This window comes from Lycorma delicatula, chromosome 1, assembly GCF_047948215.1.
Source record: "Lycorma delicatula isolate Av1 chromosome 1, ASM4794821v1, whole genome shotgun sequence".
In the NCBI taxonomy this organism is placed as follows: domain Eukaryota; kingdom Metazoa; phylum Arthropoda; class Insecta; order Hemiptera; family Fulgoridae; genus Lycorma; species Lycorma delicatula.
Genome location: NC_134455.1, coordinates 378,812,877 through 378,834,990, shown reverse-complemented (window position 1 = coordinate 378,834,990; position 22,114 = coordinate 378,812,877). Strand labels below are relative to the sequence as shown.

General features: G+C 31.0%; 1 protein-coding gene across 1 annotated transcript in view; it reads left to right on the top strand.

The window, feature by feature from the left end:
- The window catches only part of LOC142317304 (peroxisomal N(1)-acetyl-spermine/spermidine oxidase-like), a 55,329-nt gene extending 41,006 nt beyond the window's left edge, over window positions 1–14,323 (top strand). The window contains exons 5-6 of the mRNA XM_075353740.1: window positions 9,161–9,376; window positions 12,461–14,323. Coding sequence (XP_075209855.1) covers window positions 9,300–9,376; window positions 12,461–13,841 — 1,458 coding nt within the window. The 5' untranslated portion in view covers window positions 9,161–9,299 and the 3' untranslated portion in view covers window positions 13,842–14,323. The remainder of the gene's footprint in view (window positions 1–9,160; window positions 9,377–12,460) is intronic.
- The last annotated feature ends 7,791 nt before the right edge of the window (window positions 14,324–22,114 follow it).

Here is a 22,114-nt window from a genome sequence, read left to right as displayed (position 1 = left end):
TTGTCTTTCACAGTTATGTATTTTGAAAATTTCCTCCTTCTTTTGCATCAGTTTGGAACCATTTGATATGAAAAGTTCTATGAAATAACTGATTACAATTGTCTTATTTTTTTTATCTTCAGTCATTTGACTGGTTTGATGCAGCTCTCCAAGATTCCCTATTTAGTGCTAGTCATTTAATTTCGGTATACCCCCTACATCCTACATCCCTAACAATTTGTTTTACATATTCCAAACGTGGCCTGCCTACACAATTTTTTCCTTCTACCTGTCCTTCCAATATCAAAGCGACTATTCCAGGATGTCTTAATATGTGGTCTATAAGTCTATCTCTTCGTTTAGCTATATTTTATTTGCCGCAACATTTAACATTTATTTATTTTCCGCAACACCTCTTCATTTGTCACTTTATCCACACGTCTGTTTTTTTAACATTCTCCTATAGCACCGCATTTCAAAAGCTAATCTTTTCTTCTCAGATACTCCGATCGTCCAAGTTTCACTTCCATATAAAGCAACACTCCAAACATATACTTTCAAAAATCTTTTCCTGACATTTAAATTAATTTTTGATGTAAACAAATTATATTTCTGAAGGCTTCGTTTCGTTTGGAATATGTAAAACAAATTGTTAGGGATGTAGGATGTAGAGGGTATACTGAAATGAAACAACTAGCACTAGATAGGGAATCTTGGAGAGCCCCAGTCAAATGACAGAAGACAAAAATAAAAAAAAATTGTTTTCTGTCATTTACATAATGTATGTTGTTCGTGTAATGTTACTCTAAATTTTGTTACATAATTTAATACATTAATTTTTTTTTAACATAACCAGTTAAATTTCTTTCTGGAAGTTTACAATTTTAAATGTCATATCTATTTTTGCCGAAATTGTTATCGGAATCAAAGCGGATATTAATCCTCAAAGCGGATTAATATCCGCTTTGAGGGATGGTGTCTGCTAAGAATCTGGAGTTAATATTGAATTGCAAAATTTAAGAGTAATAAATCATTTCCAGGGATGCAGGTTTTGGAATTTAGATTCTAAGAAACATGCCTTTATTGAAAGGTTAGCATTATTGAATATATACGAATGTAATCACTGAATATAACAGTGTCACTTTCTCTTTAGTACGCAAATAACTCACTGAACATCTTCTTGTTTTCAACCACTGTACAGTGTAGAATACTCCTGACGCGCTATTCAGTCATTGTTATCACACACTTACTTTTATCGCAGATTGCACCGAACTCGGGCTTCTAAGTCTACTGTTGGTCTGCTGCAAAATGTCAGTCCCCGGCAGTATTTATACCGGCCTGTAGAACCAGTATCCGCCACATACCTTTAATTGTTGAAGTGTAACAATTTTCATTGTCTGCACTTACGTTTTTCTACTTTTTAGTTCTTTTTACGGTCCGGTAATCCTTCTGGTCGAACACAAGCTTTTGGAAATGTATTAGAAGCTTTTTTCTGTATTACAAAGAACAAATTGTTAAATGGACCGATCATTCTAAATAAAGAAACCCTGTTAGTTCTTTTGGATTCTTCTGTTTTCATTTTTTCTCTTTCTTCTTAATTGGAAGAAACCCGTTACACTGTCCCGTAACACTATATTTCTTCAGCCATTATTCATTTAATTATAGGTCCATTACTACAGGAGAAAATCTGATGTGGACACCACATGATTTCCTTGTACGTCTATTGAATTATATATAACACTTTTTTTTATATGAAAAGTACATAAAATTTTATTTCATTAATAACTTCTGATATTTTTTCATATTTTTTTTTTGTTCTTATCATTGAATTATTATTTATCGTAAATTGTTTTTTTACAATCATAGGTTAATAATTATTAATAAATCAATATATTTAAATTAAAAAAAAGGAGATGAATTCAGATTCAAACCGATGTGCCTTCCCCTTGCACGATCCAAATATTTTATTAATTACAATTTTATTTGGCTATAATTCTGCAACCAATGAAAATAAGTACCACTTATGACATATTATTGAAAAGCTCTCAGTGAGGGCTTATTACTGCATTTAAGAAAAAGTCCATGGTCCAGTCAATTGCAATCAAAAGGGAAGGTGCACAACTAGATGTTACAAAAGTCCTAAATCCAAAATTTTAGTATCCTATGGCTAATCGTTTTTTTAAGATATGCGAGATACATACGTACGTACAGACGTCACGATGAAACAAGTCAAAATGGATTCAGGGATGGTCAAAAAGACTATTTCCGTTGAAATCTGAAAACCGAAAATTTTTGTGAATACTTCTTTTACTTCTTACAAGGATGTAAAAAGGGTCTCGCAAACAACACCAAATGTAAATAAAAACAAAAATTGTTTAATATCTGGAATCATTGAAGGTTATTTAAAATCAGATTAAGATTGCTATACTTTAAAACCATCTTGAAATTTTTAAATCTGGTATGAATACACATTTTTTCCACTCTAGTTTGATACAAACAACAACACCAGGTATTGATGGTCTTTCTTAGCAATGGTGATGGTGTTTGTAAAGAAATGCATGGGACTTGTTGGTGGTAAATAAACGTATTGTTTTTGTGGTGGTGGTAATGGTGTTAGTAAAAAAATCTGTGGCATTAATATTTATTTTTGTACCATGTTAATGGACCACATGGATGGCGTCCATGTGGTCCATTAACATGGTACTATTGCGGCATTCCCGTAGAAGGATGTGGGAATTGTTGTGGCATGTTAATTATTGACAGCACCTTGTCCAATCATGATTTACCATTTAGACATAAACAATGAAGAATGAAGCAGTAGAATCTGCTGTGATTGTTGAATTTCTAACGTTGATGAAATGAAATTTACTGAGAAATGAATTATTGTGGAAGTCTCAGCTGATGATAATATTGGTGGATGTTGTAAACATCAAAAGTTATACTAACAGTATAAAAGTAAAATAAACATGTCAACAGTATCGCATTAAATCTTCTAGTTGTCAAAATTATACAGTGTAAGGCAGATTAAAAAAAGTGTGGATTTTCAGTACCCCGAGGTCTAGTATTTCTGAATATTAACATACCACAAAGGTGAAACCACACTTAATCTGTGTAGAACACTTGATCTAAAATTCTAATGTTGCTTCTAATGAAGTTCTTGAACTGATGACGGTAGTGAACCCATTTAGCATAATCAGCATTAGTTAGCTCATGGAAAATCTGGATTCGATACGGATAATATTTCAGCATTCTCCTCATTGCAGTGTGGGCTGAACCTAGTGACTTCTTTCTCTAGGTTAGTCACTGCAAAGATTTGTGAGGAGAACTTGTAACTGCAGTTTTAATTTCCTGTATGATCTGTGTTGTTAAAAACCGACCTGTGTCGAGCACAATTCTGGTATAATGCTGAACATGTTTAAAATAGATACATTTAAAACACTAAATAAATACACTGTTTAGTATTCAAATACATATAAAAGTAACTTACCTTTACTAAATAAATATTTAGCTTGCAAAATATCTTTAAATGGGAAAAACAGTCCGGGAATCAGTAGTTGAATGCAGAGGGCAGGAGATTAGAAGTAAATCATGGGATAAGGAAAAATAAATATTATTCAAGAATTACTACATTCTTGTTCTAACATATGTATCAGAGCTGTGTGTACAACAAGAATTGAATGCATTAAAATGTAGCCACTCGAAGTTTTTAAAAAGCATGGTAGGAAAGGTGCACAGAGATTATAATGAAACTATAGAAACAACTGCAAGAAGAGAAGAATACGATGTAGCATTACACAAGAACTGATCAGAACATGGTTTTAGTAATTACTGGAATGCCAAGCATAAAAGTAGAAAAAGAAAATTTAAGATAATAGTAAGAAGACAAAGAAAAATGAGTAGCTTGTGTAAAATATAACTTTTTTAATAATTAAAAATTTTAATTTTCTAAAATTAAGTTTCTAATATACTTAATTACAGTTACAAAGCCATAAAGATTTTCCTGAATAGAGATTATTAAAACTGATTAGATATTTTCAGCCGACTACATAAAGAGTATGACAGTAAAAAGATTTATGGAAAAGTGAAATTAAAGTCGCTCAATAGCAAATAAATATGCAGTAGTGCATACCAGGATTATATGTTAATTTAATCAGAACTTCTTTGTTCTTCCATTTTTACCTTCTATCTTTTTATCTTACTACCGGTCAACATTTTTTTCAATTTCAAGGATTGCTTTTTAGCTCTTTAATACCAATTTTTTTTCAATGCTTGACTATAGTTGTAATCAGGTTGTTTTCAATGTTTCAAAATTTTTTTTAAACAATTGTTTTTGAAAGGTTGCTAGATCAATGTTTTCAAAAATTAAGGTACTCTAATGCGCTTCATATTGAATGAGCATTACAACGACCAAGCATACCAAACTTGTGTATTCCTTGCAAAAAGCATTTACTTTTAGTATCAATAACCAAACAATATTATTCATCAGTTCATTTGTAATTTGTTTATCGCAAAGTACAAAGTATAACTATAATATAAGTGTCACTAATAGTACTGTAATTGACAAGTCTTCAAATAGCAATTCAATCTCACCTGTACTGTGACAAGTGTTAAGTTTATTGTAATCAAATTATTTCATTAGATTATTTATTAATAATGTTTATTTCATTAGATTTAATTATTTTTACCTACTTACAAATTGGCCAACAGTCTATAGGCATATACTGTAAACTGGTTCATAATGAAGCTCAAAAATGGTAGTACAACAAAATAGTTTTTTGTGGAAAAAAAACCTTTATCATTATATCAATTTAAAAAACAACGAAATCTATGCAACATGCAGAAACCAAACCAATTTCTTTTTATTTTTTACTGTTCAAATCCCCTTAAAGTCCTCTTTTATTCAGAGCATTATTGAATTAAAGTAATGATGCTTCTGAATAAAAGTATAATAATGGTTTCATTTTTGTCTATCTGTATAAAAAAAAAAAATTGTGCACATTTTTCTCAATAACTGTAATAAATACTACAATTATGTTAAGTTCATTGAAAAACATGACACAACATAGTAATATTTAAGCTACACATAAGATTAAAGTTATTGTTTATGTGTTTTATATATTATTTAAAAGCAATGTCACTTTACCAGCTGGAGTTTATGATCAGATGTGAATCAATCTGTAGCTACATGGAAAAAAATACATAAAATATATTATTAAAATCTAAATTAGGACTTTTGGTTTTAAAATTAAATAAGGTAACCACTATTTACAAATACAGTTACAAAAAAGCTAAATTTACTGATAACTGTAACATTACATTAAACTTTTATCTCAGTATTCCAAAAGCATCAAAACTATAAAGCATGTTTATAAAGGATTATCATATGTTATTTTATAATAAATAGGCTAATGTTTGGAAGTTTTGTATTTTTTTTTTTTAAATTTTAAATATTTTTAATAAAATAATTTTTTAATGGTTATAACTGTATTCATTTTAAACAAGGCATGGAATTCATAGGCTCAAAAAGGTAATGTATAAGTGCTTCAAATTGATAATAGTGTATTTTGTTTTATAACCAAATCAAGAATTTTTACAGTAATGTGCCATCCACTGTAAGCCACACATAATAAAAATATGTTTTAAAATAATTTAATAAGACTTTTTTGTTAATATATTATTTTTTGTTTACTTTACTGCGATAGATATAAGGACATTATAAATATGTTCCACAGAAATACTCGGTTAATAAGTTCGTTTTTTTTTTTTTTTTTTTTGTAATTAGTACACCAATTTACTGTCAAATAAGGTATAAAGTAGGTTTAGGTAATGGTTTCATTTTTGTCTTTTGTATAAACAAAAAAATTGTGCACATTTTTCTCAATAACTGTAATAAATACCATAATTATGTTAAGTTCATTGAAAAACATGACAAAACATAGTAATACTTAAAAATGATTAACTTCAGAGAGAATTAATGTAAATTTTTTTTTTAACAAAGTCCTTTTGAAAGTAAGGTTGCAAAGGTATAATAAAGGTTATAACCATTATCAGCTTCATTCTTACTGGAGTATCTGGTAATATTATTGCTAGTGCCACCCACCTTAGAAAGGTTAGAAAAAAACCTTTCAGTATATAATCATATAACATGTTAAATCTAAATTTTTTTTTGTTTAATATGTTTTTTTTTAACAACAGAATTTGTTTTTTAAATCAGTTTAATTGAGTTCAATTGTATTTTGTAAATTTCATATTGTTCAAGTGCATTCAGATCTTAGATTTTATCTATTATGCATAAAATGTGCATGTTCTGATTTTTGTATGAGGGAATGTAAATATTGATTTTGTAGTACGTAGTACATGTATGTGTTTGTTGTATCTATTGGTGATTAAGTTCAGTCTATTCCTATGTAGTATTTAGAGCAATCAGGGCAGCTTAATTGTGCACTATTCCTTTGCTGCATTTGCTTAATGTTTAACTGCTTTTTGATTAACATTTTGATCTTATGCTTTTATTATAATTGCTGCATGATCCTTTTATTTTGTTAGTTGTTTTGAAAACAATTTGAACTTATTTTTGAAAATGTTGGCTATTTGGATAACTTGATTTAATTTTAATATTTGAAAATCAGACTGCATCACTGAGTATGAATTACAAGTTAGATGACAAAAATGTTTCTACTGGTCACATCCTTTAAATTATTTTTATATGTAAACACTAGCTTAATGAATTCAATATTCCGATACAAAGAGATGTATAAAAAGCAAGTCACACCACTACTGAATCCACTTTCAGAAACCCACACAGAAATAAATCACACTTGCACAAGAATCAACAATGTGAAAATCATACACATCAACTGAAAATCATAAGAAAAGGACAAACTTCAGTGAGTCAGTGTTCAGAAATATGCAAAAACAACAATCTAAATTAAAATAGTCCATTCACCAGCATGGCAGTCAAAGACACAAGTTAGCACTTCCATTGATAGTCTCTGAAGAAACTTGATTGAGAGTGAAAGCTAGCTCAAACTCAGAAAAATTTTCATATTTGTCATTTTAAAATAAAATCTATTGTGCCCAACTTAAAAATTATTCTACAATTTCTGAACATAATAGTTCAAGAATGCCAAAATCTAATTTTATTTCTTTAATTTAACCAGTAGAACACATCTCTAGACTACTTCCATTACTTCACAACTCATCCATCCATTTATAATGAACCAAATAATACAGGAATATAAAAGACTGGAGAAATCAACTGTAGTCTAACACTGCCTAAAACTAATCACAAGCTTAGTTTATTGAAAATGACGGCTTTAGAAAATCTACATAATAAGCAGAAATTAGGTAGTTAGAAAACTTATCAATAGTAATTCAGAAAGTTCCTTTGAATAATGATGGGGGGGACTAATATGTAATAAAGTTTTAAAATTTTAAAGTGTTAAATTTATTAAAATTAAACAGTTTATCCAGTCTCTTAAAATTTTGTTAATTGGCAGTGATATCTCCTGACTAGTTTACGGTTCATGCTATATTTTACCTTCCTAGTGATAATTTTTCTCTATCCAACATATGAGGATCCAATAAATGCTGTTAGGTTTTCTGAATTGCAAGTTTTAGCTGTTTAGATATTTTAAGCTAAATATATACTTTCTATTCAGCACCTAAAACAATATATTTTTTACACTTATTTTAAAGGTTTTTAAAAAACCTTTCTAAAAATTTTAAAATATTCATTTATAGTGTTAAATAAGCACTGTTTATTTGTCTTGATAAATGTGTTTTATTGTTATTTCTTCTTTCTTTAAATTAATTTATTAGTAAAAGACGCACCAAACAGGATTGCTTTCTGTATGAGCAAATATTCAGCATACAATGTACATTTCATTTGTAAACAGAATGATGGTGTCAAATGTATGATGAACAATCAATATAATATTAGATATATTATAAGATTTATGTATATATTGGACAGATTATTACTGAATTAATAACTATATAATATTGAATCAGTACTTTGCACTGATTATTATCTGAAATAGGGATCAAGGTATACTTTTAATTAAAAAAAGAATTCAGAATAAGTAAAATTTTCTTTAACACTTTTCTGAGAGTAATCTTGTTTTCCATTTTAACCATTTAGCCTAACCCTTTATTGTTTGTTGTATATGTAACTGCGATATTATAAATGTTAATTTAAACCATAAAAATTTATAAATAGCTAATCAAGGTTTACATCAAAATTATTTAAACTATTATTATTATACTATTATTAATAAATTATGTATTCAAAAGGATTCAAAAAAAAAAATTTAATACATAAAATTTGTCCAAAGCTTTCAAAATAGTACAAGAATATATCAATATTTGCGACTTTTCTAGTGGTACTTCGCACAATAATTATTTAGAAATACCAAACTTTGGTCTTGTAAGTGAGATTATATTTGCAATGATTTTTCTGAAATAAATAAAACAATAAAGATTCTTGAGGAAAAAAATGATTGTGTAAAATTTTTTCAAACTGAGCAAGGCATTTACAAAAACTTTAAACATATTGCAAAAAGTTTTTGGGCAAAAATAGATGAATCATACACATTATGATTTCTGTGAGTATTTGAAATAAGTACAACACAATGTAAAACCTGGATGACATCAACATCATCGAATGTAATTTATGCGAGTGGGTATTATGGTTTAATTAAATCACCGACCATCTGTGGAATAGTAAAATTAATAAGATTTTGTATCACATGATTTTGACCGTTCTTGTTGACAAAACAAGAATGCTGCACAATGGCATGATACTGTACCTTCATTCCTCCTTAACAGTTTTTGCCAAAGTATAACCACAACTGTTGTTTGCAACCCCAATTCACTTAATTACATACATACAGACTTCAACTGATTTGAAAGCTATTCCACAATATTTATACCAAAACACATTTCAATAGTAGAAAAAGGTTCTGGGAGCGGTATATTAGTAGTCCATAACATTATTTTGAACAGGATGAATCTGTCTAAACTATAAAAAAAACAAAATTTTGAAAAATTATCTTTCTCTTTGAATAAAACTCATATTTAGTAATAAAAGAATTCTTATTGAGGATTTATTTTTAAAATATGTATTTATACAGTCTATATACACACATTCATAATACATATATTGTTATTTTTTATCTAGATTCTTCCACACAACCCAAAATTATTTAAAGAACATTCTAGTATGTAAAAAACGAAAATTGGAAAAAGTATGTGTTGTAGACAAAGATTTAGTAGATCCTTGCAAACCAAGTCCAAAGGTAATAGTAATTGGTGCTGGGATGGCAGGATTGTCAGCAGCAGCTAGACTCATAAAAGCAGGTATTACAGATGTTAAAGTATTGGAGGCTACAGAAAGGTAAAATTAATTTTATTTAAAAATGATTATTTTAGTTATTGTATGTCTTTAATTTTTAAGTTTATTTTAACAAATAAATTTTAATGCATCTTGCCATTCTTTTTGTAGTATTAAAAAAAAAGTATAAATATCTTTCTTTCTGAGTTGGACCAGCTATGCAATGCATTATTTCATAAAAAAGTAGTAAATTAATATTTTGCTTTACGACATCTAAGGTATGTTCTGTGGAGATATCCAAATCACACAAGAAAGATTATCAGAATACTTAGAAAATGTATGCAAACGTACTGAGTCGAGGGAAGGACGGATAAGCGTAGAGTCTATTGGTGGTCCTCTGTTATAGCCGAAAGGAGAGCTGCTTGACGAGCTTGACGAGGGGCTAAGAGAAGATTACTGCCGTGCCAGGATGTCATTAACAAAGGCCACCAAGGCCGGAGCACGGCACGAACTGCTAGAAGATCTTGAAGTAAACCCCTGGGGGGGGGTTTATAAATTGGTCATGGACCGATTTGGCCGACCAGCGCCCCTCTAGCGCTGTGAGTTCTAGAGGAACTCTACCCAGTAGTTGAGTCAGAGTGGAGAGAGATGACGAACACAACGCGAGGTTCACGATCGGGGAGCTCAAGAATGCTGTGGTGACATTACACCCCAACAAGAGTCCAGGATCAGATTTGTTTCCAGGTAAAATAGTGAAGGAAATGGTGGCCAGAGACCCCTGGATTGTGTTACACGTTTAGACAGCGTTAGACACCTTTAATCAGGCCCTAGATAGCTCTCCTTTCCTGGCGTGGTGGAAAGAGCCACGACTGGTTCTGGTACCTAAGAAGAGGAATACAGAGATGGAAGGGGTCACGTATCGACCAATCTGTCTGTTTAACACGATCGGTAAACTATTTGAAAGACTGATTGTTGATCGTATATTGGCGGAGTTAGAAACGACGGGTGGATTTTCCCATAGACAATACGGTTTTGTGAAGGGGAGGTCCATGGTAGATGCGTTATAATACATAACTAACTGGTCTGCAGACCGAGCGGGAGCACCTGGCGTCGAAGGAGGATTCCGTTAATGGTCCTCCTAGACGTCAGGAACGATTTTGGCTGTCTCCCCTGGCTTGTAACCAATCAAGCATTACGAGAAAGGAATATTAGTAATTATCTAAGAGGCACAGTAAACTCTTACCTTCACCAGAGGAAAATAAATGTATGTACCGAAGAAGGCGAAATTATGGTTGAGATATTCGAGGGGTGGGTTCCACAGGGGTCAGTCCTTGGGCCATTCCTGTGGAACTTGGCCTTTGACAGAGTATTGATGGAGCTTGAAGGGGACGCCAAACTGATAGCTTATGCCGACGACCTGGCTCTCCTGGTCGCCGGCAAGACGGAACAAGAAGTATGTGCAGCAGCCACGGTCGATAGTACACAAAGGTGGTTTGAAGGGAGTGGACCTATTGCGCCTATTGTCATTGGCGGTCGCCTTAACAGGTAGGAGAAGAATCAGAGAAATACGAGTCAAGAGTAGGTGACACGATAATCCCTACGTTTAGACTTATTAAATACCTAGGCGTGTGGTTGCAAACCAGTAGGCTATTTACGGAGACCCACCGGGTTGGTCTAGTGGTGAACGCGTCTTCCCAAATCAGCAGATTTGGAAGTCGAGAGTTCCAGCGTTCAAGTCCTAGTAAAGCCAGCTATTTTTACACGGACTTGAATACTAGATCGTGGATACCGGTGTTCTTTGGTGGTTGGGTTTCAATTAACCACACATCTCAGGTATGGTCAAACTGAGAATGTACAAGGCTTAATTTACACTCATACATATCATCCTCATTCATCCTCTGAAGTATTATCTGAACGGTAGTTACCGGAAGCTAAACAGGAAAAAGAAAAAAAAGAAAAGAGGCCAGGCAACCACCGAGGATGTTCAATGCGTAACTGCTGGACCATCCTCAGTGGTCTGGGAAAAAAAATGGTGTGACTTAATGTGCACGGGGACCATTTGTCAGCTTGATATTATCGGGTCAACACTTGATCTCCGTTGATTGGAAAATCTGGGCCGAGTGGTTGATCGCAGAAAGTTTTATTACATATTTGGCGAAAAAAGTATCGCTGAAGTAGTGTGATGTTTGCTTGGACTTGCTTTCTTTGTGTTTATGTTTGGTTTTATTGTTATATTGTTTCTATTTGACTATAGATTTGTTTTTGTTAGTTATGTTTTATGTTACATTATTTATTTTTATTATGGTTTTGTGTTGCGTTTTATGATATGTTGTGTGTCGAACTAATTTTTACCTTTCGGGTAGGAAGAGTTCAGTTTCTTCATTCTTAGAAAGTCATTCAGTCTTGTTTGAGGCTTGGAGATGACCTTTGGTAAAGCCCATAAGGGTTAGGTATGGAGGGGATGGCATGGCGATTGAAACCATCACATGGAGGGTATCTTCCTCTGAGGGGTCAGGATGTAGTACAAAATAAGGTTGGACACTTTTTGATCACACCTTAGATATCAGTAAAATAAAAAAATATTTTAAAATCACAAATGTTACGGTTAGAAAATTTGCCTTTGTCCTTGAAAACGTTAAAATAAAATTAAACACATTTGAAAGAGTGGACATTTATTAACTCGTTTACATCAACTAGAAGTAGTTTAAAATTGAATAAACTGGTTTCAAAATTAATTCATTAAAAATAAGAAAGTGAGAGCTAAAAATATGTGTAGTAAACAGGAATTTGATAGTTGGAAAACTCACTTTATTAATATGTTGCAGAAATTTCATTGAGAACAACAATAAAGGGATAATATTTAATAGCTTTTTGAAATTGTAATATATTAAAAATCTTTTTGTGAAAGTTTTCTTACTATACGAACTTTTTAAGGTTGTCTTCTTCCTTAAATTTTGTTCATAGGAGGAGATATTGATTCAATATCAATTTAGTGTTCATGCTACCTCAATCTTTCTTCTGATAAATTGTTTTCTTATCCAGCCTAAATAAGAAGCATATATTAAGCTGTAGTAGGCAATCTGAAATGGATTCACTGGTTAATGTAGTGTTCATTTTTTAATGACACAAATTTTTCTTTTTGTGCAGGCCAGGTGGAAGAATCCATTCTTGCAGACTAGCAAACACAGTTGCAGAAGTGGGTGCTCAATGGATTCTTGGAAGTTCAATAGCAAACAGTGCAATGACATTAGCAGCTCAAGAAGGACTGTTACATCCAAAGTATGCCAATAAACCAAGTCCTTCAGGTTGTATATATATGAAAAGTGATAGTAAACCTATTAATAAAGCTGTTGCAATTAAAGCATATCTTACATTTAAACAAATAGAAAATCGAGCTTATAGTTTGTATGATCTAAATTCTGGTCGTGAACATGGAACATTAATGAACTTTTTATCGCTTGCAATCGATCAAGAATTAAAAAATTTCCCAGAACATCAACGTGAAAATGCATCAAGTGTAATGTATGGACAAATAAACTCTTTATCTAACAGATGGGGAACTGATCTAAATTTAATTTCTGCTGATTTATTGGGTAGTTTTACTAGAATATCGGAAGAGGAAATTAGTATTCCAATAGGATTTGTTGCTATACTAGCTCCATTGCTTAGACAAATACCAGATAAAAACATTTCTTATAAAAAAGTGGTAAATAGTATTCAATGGACTAAAGTGTGCGATGAAAATGCAAAAGTAGCAGCAAGAGTAGCAGTAAAATGTTGTGATGGGTCGATATACTGTGGCGATTATGTGATTGTTACAGTTTCACTCGGTGTTCTTAAATCTGGAGTAGAACATAAATTGTTTACACCTCAACTTCCAGCAGAAAAACTGGAAGCAATAAAAAAAATTGGTTATGGTAATTGTAGTAAAATCTTTTTAGAATATTCAAGACCATTTTGGATTTGGGGAGAGGGCACTATCCATCTAGCATGGAATAGGTCAGAATTAAAAGATACAAAGGACTGGGTTAGCGGCATAAGCAGCTTAACAGAACTGCAAGGATCTCAACAAGTCTTAATGGTGATGGTAGCCGGTTCGCATGCAGATAATGTTGAAAAAATTTCTGACCACAAGGTTGCCGAAGACATAACTGCTTTACTAAGAAAATTTACTGGTGATCCTTCCATACCTTATCCCAACAGTGTTCTTAGATCAAAGTGGAAATCAAGCCCATACTTTTTAGGATCAAATAGCTTTATGGCTATAGAGACCACATTAGGTCATCAATGTGACTTAGCTGCACCAGTACCTGTAGCAACAATGGCACCAGATGCTACACATCCACCTGAAATAGCACCAATTATACTATTTGCAGGAGAAGCCACATGTCCTAGTCAATATTCAACTGTTAATGGAGCTCGACTCAGTGGATTAAGAGCAGCACAGGAAATAATTGATCTGACAAGACTTTATGCTGGACCACCTCCACTAGCTGGTGAAAAACCAAAAGACTTTGAAGTTTGCTAATAATTAAAAAATGAATATTAAATAATACCATGTGTATTTTTATAATTGTACTGTTTATTTTTTTTAAACAAGTGTCTCAAAGAACAGATTATAATTCTTGTCCATGTCCTTGCCTCAAATAAAGATACCTATTTGTGAAAATAAAATAATGGATGAAATAATTAGAATGTTTTTATAATTCTCATTATATAAATAATCAGAAATACAGGAAAAGTAGATAATAACAAAGAGAAAAGCCTGTGTAATGGCTGCAAAACTTTCCTGGCTGTACTTAGCTCCACAGGGGGTAAAGAGAGAACAAATCCATCCCTATTATTCAGTCTTTATAAGATTTGATAGCATTCATGTCACACATGAATGATTACCATGAAAAATTTCACAATTATTCATTCCCTGTTAAAAGACATATTAAGCAAAATGTATGTGCATGTGCGTGCGTGCACATATACACACACAAATTCTGGATTGTGATTTTTTTTGGACTCTGGCACCTTAAATGTTGAGGCGTATAAAAAAAAAACCAGTTATCTAATGTTTTATACGTAATATAATAATACTTTCCTTTACTTTTTTGTATTCTATATTATAACTGAGAAAGTAAGAATATTGGTTGTATGGGAAACTGGTATAAGTAGTTAAAAATCTAACTTTCATTGTAAAAAAAAAGTGTAAATTACAATCACCCTCACTCATTTCAAAGTAAAAGTGTGATAGGAGTCTTTCATCATAAAATATATTGTAACTGTGCAGCAAAAATGACTGATGTCATGGTTTTTTATCAAAGCCATTTTAACTTACACAAAAATACCAACTCCTTAATCCCAGTTTCCTCAGTTCTAAAAAAACTATTGAAAAAACAACTAAAAAGTTGACCCAGAATTACTGCATTACTTACTCTGAAGTTAATATTTTTAAATGAAAATGTAGTTGATTAATTCTTGAAAAAAATTGTATAAAAGTTTTTATAATTCTTTTTTGAGATTTTAAGCAGACACTTATTTTTTAGATGCACTCACCAGTATAATCTGAATCAGTTTTGTCTCTTTAACTACTGTCTAAAGTACTAATCAAAGGTGTATCTCAAACAAAAAAGTTCAGTTTTAAAGTCATTAATTAAAGATTCTTCAATACGCAAATTATGTAAAGAAAGATTTCATGTAACAAATTTATGTAAATGTCTATTTTAAGTAATACAATACTAAAAAAATAAATAGTCAATATTTATTCAAAGCTAGTAAAAAAACTTCTTTAAAATATATTAAAAACTGCAACATGTTACTTTATTCTGTAGTAATATTTATATATATATATTATACTACAATCTATTTTAATACAATGTATATAATAAAGTTAAGATCAAGAAAGGATAATAAAATACAGACATGACATGAAATGCAGCAGAACTTCTAGGATGCAGCCGAATAGAACTATGCACTATGAAATCAATCGTTGAACACAAACAGTAAAGATAATTGTTATCTATCTAAATTTATAACTGAGCACATACACTGATGGTATACAACAAATTAAAAAATATTAGTTCCAATTTGGAGACCATCATGGTAAATACCACTACACGAATCATCTTTGCAAATTGATCATGTAACAATATATTACCACTAACCTAAAACGTGTTAACTGCTTTTATAAAAAATTGGACCTGTATAGCATTAAGCCAATTTAGTTGCTATACTACCTGTAATGTTGAACAATTAATGTAATTTTAAAATCAGAAGCTATGCACAACAAACTTGTTTTTTTTTTATTTTTATAAAAAAGACAATCATTAATTTAGTTTTATGTTAATAAAACTTATGATAGCTTTAAACTTAAGATAGTAATAGAAAACTTAATAACTTAATATAAAAGATAATTTCCTTTATCTATAGATTTTCCTCTTTATTTTAAAATGATTAAATGAATTCAGAGAGATAAAAAATTTTAATTTTCACAAAAATTGCATAACAAAAATTAGATATCTTTAATTGTTAAAAGTAAAAACAAGAACAGAGACAGGGTGGCCTTTTCCCCTAGGCTGTTTAACCTAGCTAGCATTAGATAAAATAATGAAAACATTTTGGAATGTTAACAAAATTGCTTTTGTACCAGGACAGAGAAAGGAAAAATAAGAGTAAATTGTTTAGCTTGCACAGATGATTTTACTGGTTAATTTAGAAAAAGAGGCAATTTCTCAAGTTGTGGATTTGAAAATAATTGCAAAAATGCTAGTTTGCAAATTTCCTTTTCTAAAATAGAAATAATGACAAAGTCTTACGAAAGAAGAAATGTATAGAAACCAAATTTGGAGAAATTAAATATAAGATAAATTTAAATATCTTGGTATAATAATAACCTCAAATGGTTTGGATAAGAAAGCATTTGAAAACAAAAAATAGTTTTTGAGAGATTGAAATTTTTAACTAAAAATATGTATAACAAGAAAAATTTATCCATAAATGCAAAATTGGAACACAATATAGTACTGAATACCAGTAATCCTCTATGAGACAAATCTCAAATATAAAAAATTTACAATAACTTTTAAAAACTGAAAGGAGAATTTTAAGAATGATCCACGGCTGAAGAAAAAAGAAACTGATACAGAATTAGTCAAATAAAAAAATTTACAAAATTAAGGAAAAAAATGAGAAAAAAAACCCTTTCAGCACGCTGGAAAGCAGAGGTAGATTTCACTGGTGCTAAATACAGGATAAAAAATATTTCCACCTTAAAGTTAAGAAAAATTAAGAATTTACTCAATTCAACAATGGTTGGTTGCATGTGAAAAAACGTTTCACATGTTTAGCATATGACAAGCCCCATCTTACAATTCAAGCAATATTTTGGTCATCCCTTGCTATAAAGGTTGGTCACATCAAAAATTGTTTCAAACAAAAGTTTTAGGTAATGTTTAAAGGACTAACCACCACTTTAAACCTATTCAATACTGTGCCTATTAAGGGAGGTATGATTTTTTTTGTCTTTAAAACCCTATTTTTCCACCCCCTGGGCCAACAGTTGCTGATATCAAAAAACTTTAGGCCCTTATCCAAAGAATAGTAGGAACTTTAAACAAATTTGATATTTTACTTAATAAGAAAGTTATAGCGATATTTTGTTTTTCTCTAAAAATACCCCCATAGTACGATTTTGTCCATTAACAAACTCGACTGAAATTTTGGGTTTTTATATTTTATGTATCAATTTGAAAGTGATTGGTGCAAAGTTACAGCAGTTATTGTGAAAGTGAAATATACATATATATGTAAATGTATATATAAACTTTTGAGAACTGATGGTGGTTTTAGGTAGCTTTCTTATGAAATCTACCTAAAAAAGATAAAACTTTTGAAGATTTTGAAACCACAATCCAAAATCTAAATTTTGTGAGACATATGAATGAAATGTATTCAGAAAGATTGAAAAAAAACTTTTGATAAATATAAAACCCTGCCCCATATATAAAACAACTAAAGGAAGACTTAAATAAAGCAATTATAGTAATAAAAGATTGTAAAGATAGAAAAAAAATTGTAGAAAAAATGAGTAGAATATATGTGGGTTCTTGTGAATGCAAAAATAAAAAGGGAGTGCATTTGCTGGACAGAAGAATGAAAAACATAGCATAATGAAAGAATTCTGGAAGAGAAAGAGGGAAAATCAGAACAAAAGGAATTGAAATATTTACATGGTCCTCTGCAAATGTGTTTGGAAAAAAAATTATAGCATTACACAGAACAATGACTTGAGTTTAAAATAATATATCACAAAAATTTTTTATCCAGTAGTTACTGAAGGAACTTCAAAATCGTAACAGACCTTTTAACAGGGAGAATTGTACTTCACATTTAAAGATCCCAAATATCAACCCACCCTTATAGTAATATAAGAACCTTGAAGAAATTATTAGCATGATAAATGATAAATCTGTAATTTTATTAAAGTTGACAATAAACTGATAGTTATTTAATTCTGGCACCTGACATTTAAAATCTTTTAGACTGTGGGTTCTCACCTGGAGGGGAAGCCCTCCTGGGTGGCATGGTAGACTGAGAAAAGAATTTTCAACTACTTTTTTTCTCCATGTAAGGAATGAAAATGTACATTAATTAACCTAACAATAAAAACTTGTAACAAATACAAACCACTCATGAACGACCTTAGAAAAGGAACTTATGCAGCTACTTCTCTCCATCACTGTAGATTTAATTGTATTTAGGCACGTGTCTTATTACACTGGCCTATATGTGAATAGTTCTTCTGTCACCGCTATTCTTTTTTCCTTTCTGAGATGTGTGGTTAATGGAAAAACCAAACCACCAGAGAACAGACCGGTAATAATAATCTAGAATTGAAATCTGTATAAAATTAACTGCCTTTACTAGAATTTGAACCTTAGAACTTTTGACTTCAAAATCAGCTGATCTGTGATGACAAGTTCACCACTAGACCAACCTGGTGGGTTATCACTGCTAGACCTAACTGCAGTCAGGCACAAGTCTTATTTACATGGGCCTACACCCAAATAGTTCGCCCTGATTTGGCTAGATCCCTCTGCATCTTTATTGGAAGCAACCAAACAGTGTTTCCTGAGAAAACACTACAAAGGGTAATTTTACAACCAGTTGATTGCTAAACTGCACTAAACAGATGATTCATTACTGTTATGTGTTGCAGTCATTATGCAAGTGAGTGTCATGCATAGTCGTGCTAAACATTGCTAAACCATTACAAAAGAAAAGTCTGTACATTAATGACTACATAAGGTTTAGCTTTACATACGCTGAGAAGAACAATTGTCATTATCTCAGTGTGTTATTTGTCACAATGTTCTGAATAATGATGCAATGTGACCAGGGTGTTTAGAATGTTTTTAGAATGCCATTTGACTAGCATTTATCCCGGCTTGAAAGTCAAACCAAGAGAGTTTTTGATGAAAAGAGAATCACTGAAATGAATGAAACTCGATTCAACAACAAGTTTTCAAAGTGGAGAATGAAAAGACCATTGAAATTTTTTACAAGCTCACTTTGCTTATAGCAAAGAATAAGAAACCATACACCATTGGTGAGTCACTTAAGTTGCAATAAAATTACAAAAATACTGCTCTCAAATGACACAGAAATCGTAGAATTGATGAAATCACACAAGATTTAAAAAATAAAAAATGGAAAAATTCAATCTCTGTTCTTTTCCCTGCAATGTGATGAGACAACTGACATTTCAGAACACTTTCAGTTGTTTTACTGTAGATATTTTGATGAAAACTCTTCAACCACAAAATCTGAGAATGTTTTTTCTGTAACTTTTTGACAGCTGATAATCTTCTTTGGGAGAATGTTGTTGGAATATCCACTGATGGGGCACAAGCCATGGCAGGATGCCGTTCTGGATTTGTTGTGCTTGCAAAAAAACAGAACCCTAATATAAATGGTTCTCATTATATCATCTACAGACAAGCTTTGACTTGTAAGACTCTGCCTGAAACACTTAATACAGATTTTAAATCTGTAATCTAAGTAGTAAACTTTATATTAGTATTCTGAGTATTAGACCTTTTGAGGCTTTATGTTACGAATTGAATAATGATCAACAAACTCTAATTTTACATATTGAAGTTCATTGACTCTCAAACGGTAATGTGCTATTTAATCTAAAATCAGAAGTTGAAATTTTTCTGTTGAGTTCAAATGACGAAGATCTGTACATGTAATTTACAGATGAGAATGTATCCACCACTTGGCGTATTTATCAGACTCTTTTGAATCAATCAACCTTTTGAATTTGAAACTGCAAGAATACCAAACATTTTGAAGATATAATGGTATGAAAGGTTTCCTGGAAAATATATCTTTATGGCATTGTCACCATTAGAGTTCAGAATCCAACTTTTTGTCCTTTCCACATCTTAATGACCTTCTTGATGACATACAAAATCTTCCATTAAATTTGCAAAATGTATTGGAGAACTTGATTTTAGAACATTTGGCATCCTTGAAAACCAAAATTGGAGCTACTTTCCAGATCTTTTTCAGATAGTTGGCAACTTAAGTTGACAAAATCCATTCAAAATTGAAGTGGATGTGCTTCCTGACTGCCTTCAGGAGCATGCAATTGACCTAAAATTTGATTCTCAAGCCAAAGTAGAGTTCCCAAATATGATTGTTGAAGATTTTTTAAGCTATTTTCCTTTGTACCCAGAAGTTGCTATCAAAGTGGCAAGGTTGTTGATGCAGTTTCATAAACGTATGTGTGAATCTGGGTTTTCTATGCTGGCTTATATTAAATCAAAATACTGAGCACAGCTGGATGTTGAAAGTAACCTGAAGAGTGCAGCGTTATACAGATGGAAACAAACGTTTAAAAACTTGGCATCCCTCTCATTATGTTCTTAAGAAATAAAACCAAATAATGTAGCCTCAAATTTTAACTTCAGTGAAGGCAAGAATCCTTTACAATGTCGTTCTATAAAGTACTTTTAATTAATTAAAATGTTCTCTAAACGAAACAAGTGTTATATCTGTGTTCTATCTATATTTTTTTGTTATATCTGTACTAATAAAAGCATTACAAAACATTCTTTGAGTTAGATTTATTTATTAACTGTAATAGCACAGTACAATTTTTTTACTTTAATTTATTAGGATTAGGGAGGACGTGGTAAAATTTGAGAATGCAAAGGGGTCACAGGCCCAAATAGGTCTGAACCTCTGTCTTAAACCTTCATGCAAAAGAAATCCTCAACAAAGTGATACTTAAAAATATTACTTTTTCATAAAAATATACTTAGATCATTTTTTGATACACTACAATTTATAAAAAAACAAACTAAAGGGAATTTAATAACTTTTAACTAACATGAAAGCACTTTTTTTATTATCTCTTCTTACTCTTACAACAAAAAATCCTGGATGAAAGATAATTCTTTCAGAGAAATAAAAAAGGACTCATAAAATAATTCTATCTTGACACATTTCATGCATGAACTTTTATCTGATCCACATTTTTATTTTCGTTACAACAAAGTTTTAGTTATTTTTCCTATATTGTATTCTTATAGCAATCATTTGTGATGCTGTCAGAGTTGATTTTTTTAATTACATAGATCTAAGTAAATGCTTAGAAATAATTGTAAGTAGATTAGTTCTCAGAATATTCATTGTTAAGCTGAATAAGACCTATTACTTCTAAGTTTAATCATTTATGAGAAAGAATAAACTAAAAATAAAATACACATTAATAAAAACACAGATGATCTTTAAAAGTTAATTTATTACACTGTATTATGAAAAAAAAACTGTCACTAAAACTGTTAAATTATTGTAAATAAAAGAAATATAAGAAACAGAAACATTATTTACAATCTGTGCATTTTCATACAATTCAGAGTAAATTTAGTAAAACAAGATTACAAATTATTCAAACAATTCTACAAGCACTAAATTAAATTGACAGAAGTTAATACCTGATTAAATATCCACTTAAATAATAGAAGTATGTTGGTGATCTATGCGGTAAAGTAACATTTAGCATTCCCTTTAACAAAAACTGGTAGACTATTCAACTATCATGTGTTAATTTTGTTGTCAGTTGTTACTTAGAAAATCACTTTATTAGGTGCATACAATTCTAAGAATAAGTATCTTTATTTAATTCATAGACTATCATCACATCATGTATTTGTTAAATAAGAAACAAATAGTCATGTAGCTGTGGTTTTTGCAATACTAAATTTCTAACAATTTTAAGTACGTAAGAAGGAAAATTGCATATGAAAATCTTGAATTGTGCTAAGAATTTAAACCAATCTACCACTAACGTGATGGGATATTTATGGTTTAAATGGAGACTGATAGGTGACAAAACAATGTCTCAGTGTTATAAAAAAGCACAAAAGAAGTGTAAAGATTGCAACTCTACTTACAACATGTACTTAACAGAAGGTATACGCAGTACCTCCAAGCAAGCAAGAAATGACGCTCACTTCTTGCTTGCTTTATTGGTTTCTGATGTGTGGTAGTAAGTTTCATCCTCAGCAACAATTCTTACCAGGAAGCTGTCATGTTCTGCTTCTAAGTGTCACAAAACTTGTTCATTCAACATATTTTTCTTACATTCGTGCAGAAAATGACACCTATCTTGGAGCTATTTTATTAAATTTCTAAAAATGATATGATTGTAATCACAGGCAGGTAGATAACAGGTGCACATATGTGCAGTTCAATATAAAAACAGTGAACACAACTTTTCTATATGAATAATGTGTAAAAGAA